The sequence below is a fragment of the Plectropomus leopardus genome, unplaced genomic scaffold, assembly GCF_008729295.1.
Source record: "Plectropomus leopardus isolate mb unplaced genomic scaffold, YSFRI_Pleo_2.0 unplaced_scaffold16885, whole genome shotgun sequence".
In the NCBI taxonomy this organism is placed as follows: domain Eukaryota; kingdom Metazoa; phylum Chordata; class Actinopteri; order Perciformes; family Serranidae; genus Plectropomus; species Plectropomus leopardus.
The window spans coordinates 1-1,337 of record NW_024618149.1 but is presented as its reverse complement, the minus strand read 5'-3'; the positions used below and the strand labels follow the sequence as shown (position 1 = coordinate 1,337).

At 35.6% G+C, this 1,337-nt stretch overlaps 1 protein-coding gene across 1 annotated transcript; it reads right to left on the bottom strand.

Moving 5' to 3' along the window:
- Positions 1 to 409: 409 nt before the first annotated feature.
- Positions 410 to 826, bottom strand: LOC121964717 (PI-PLC X domain-containing protein 1-like; the record flags this gene model as incomplete). The annotated part of the gene is made up of 2 exons (XM_042514914.1): positions 410 to 593; positions 671 to 826. Coding segments are annotated over 2 exons (340 nt in total), but the record flags the coding sequence as incomplete, so codon positions are not given.
- Between the last annotated feature and the right edge of the window lie 511 nt (positions 827 to 1,337).

Genomic DNA, 1,337 nt, shown 5'->3' with positions numbered 1-1,337 from the left:
TAAAATAAATTATTTTAAAAAATTATTAGAATTCTTAAGTTTTTTTTTTCCATGCCATTTTTTGCTTTGTATTTTTTGTTTTACTTTATCTTTTTTATTTTAGTTTATTATGCAATTTTTCTGGTGATTTTTTTGTGCTTTTCGCAGATTTCTTGCTTACATCCGGGTCATTTATTCTTTTTTTGCTTGTTAACCTTCTTTCCATGTTTTTTTTTAAATAGCCACTTTTTCCAAGTTTCAAAGGGTTAATTAAATAATTTCATTACCATCTTTGCTGAGCAACAGTTTTATGTAAAAGGAATTCAAATTAATATTAATTGAATTTTTACGGTTATGGAAACTTTATTAATAGAAACACTTAGGTGCAGTGAACGTCAGATATTTGGGCCAAAGTGTAAATGACACCCACCTGGACGTCCCAGGTCTTTGTTCCAGTCCAGGTATCTGATCACTCCCTGTGCCGTGCGCTGGTTGGCCCACCAGTAAGGGATGGCAGGCCACAGCTCCTGATGTCTCGCTGCGATCTGGGACTCGTAGGACAGGACGACCTGGTAACCGGACGCCCACAGACTCCGCAGGGTCAGGACCGCTTCCTGTGGAGGGCAGGTACAGTTAAGTAAAGGCAGTGTCTTTTTATTCCCTAAATTAGCTGTTAGAGGAGAGAATCAACCTTGCAGGGACAGAGTTTAGAGCCGAACAGCTTCTTCAGCGAGAAAATAAACAATTGATGGAGGCTGTCTTCGATTCCCTCGAAGTGGCTGCAAGCAAGAATAACAATCTCCTTTGGGTGAGACTCCAGCCAGGTGGCGACAGACGACAGCGTTTCCTGTAGAGGAAGCATTAAATAATAATAAGCTTTAACTGTATATCACCTTTCATACAAAAAAATGCAGCCCAACGTGCTTCACAACAAAGAAAATACATGCACTAACTGCGTCACATCAAGACATAAAGACATAATAAAATCCTCAATCAAGCTTTAAAAAATATTGTACCCCAATATTATTTTCTACTTTCATTTAGTTTATTTTTTAACCAACATCAGGCCTTATCATAAATATCAAATATTCATTCATTTTTATTTACTACATGCAGTAGATTTTTTCTCTAAATGATCACGTTTAGAAATTATTTACAGCAACATTAATTGTGACAGTCCACTGAGATGAAATAGCATGTGTTTTCTCCATATGCCAAATTTGGTCAAATTTAAAAAAAAAAAAAAAAAGCTCAGAATGATATAAAATAATGAAACAATACAATACATGTTTTTATGCTTTGATGGCTGTGGGATCAAAAATTGCAATTTGAATGGGTTTCAGTGGTGCATTTTTTTT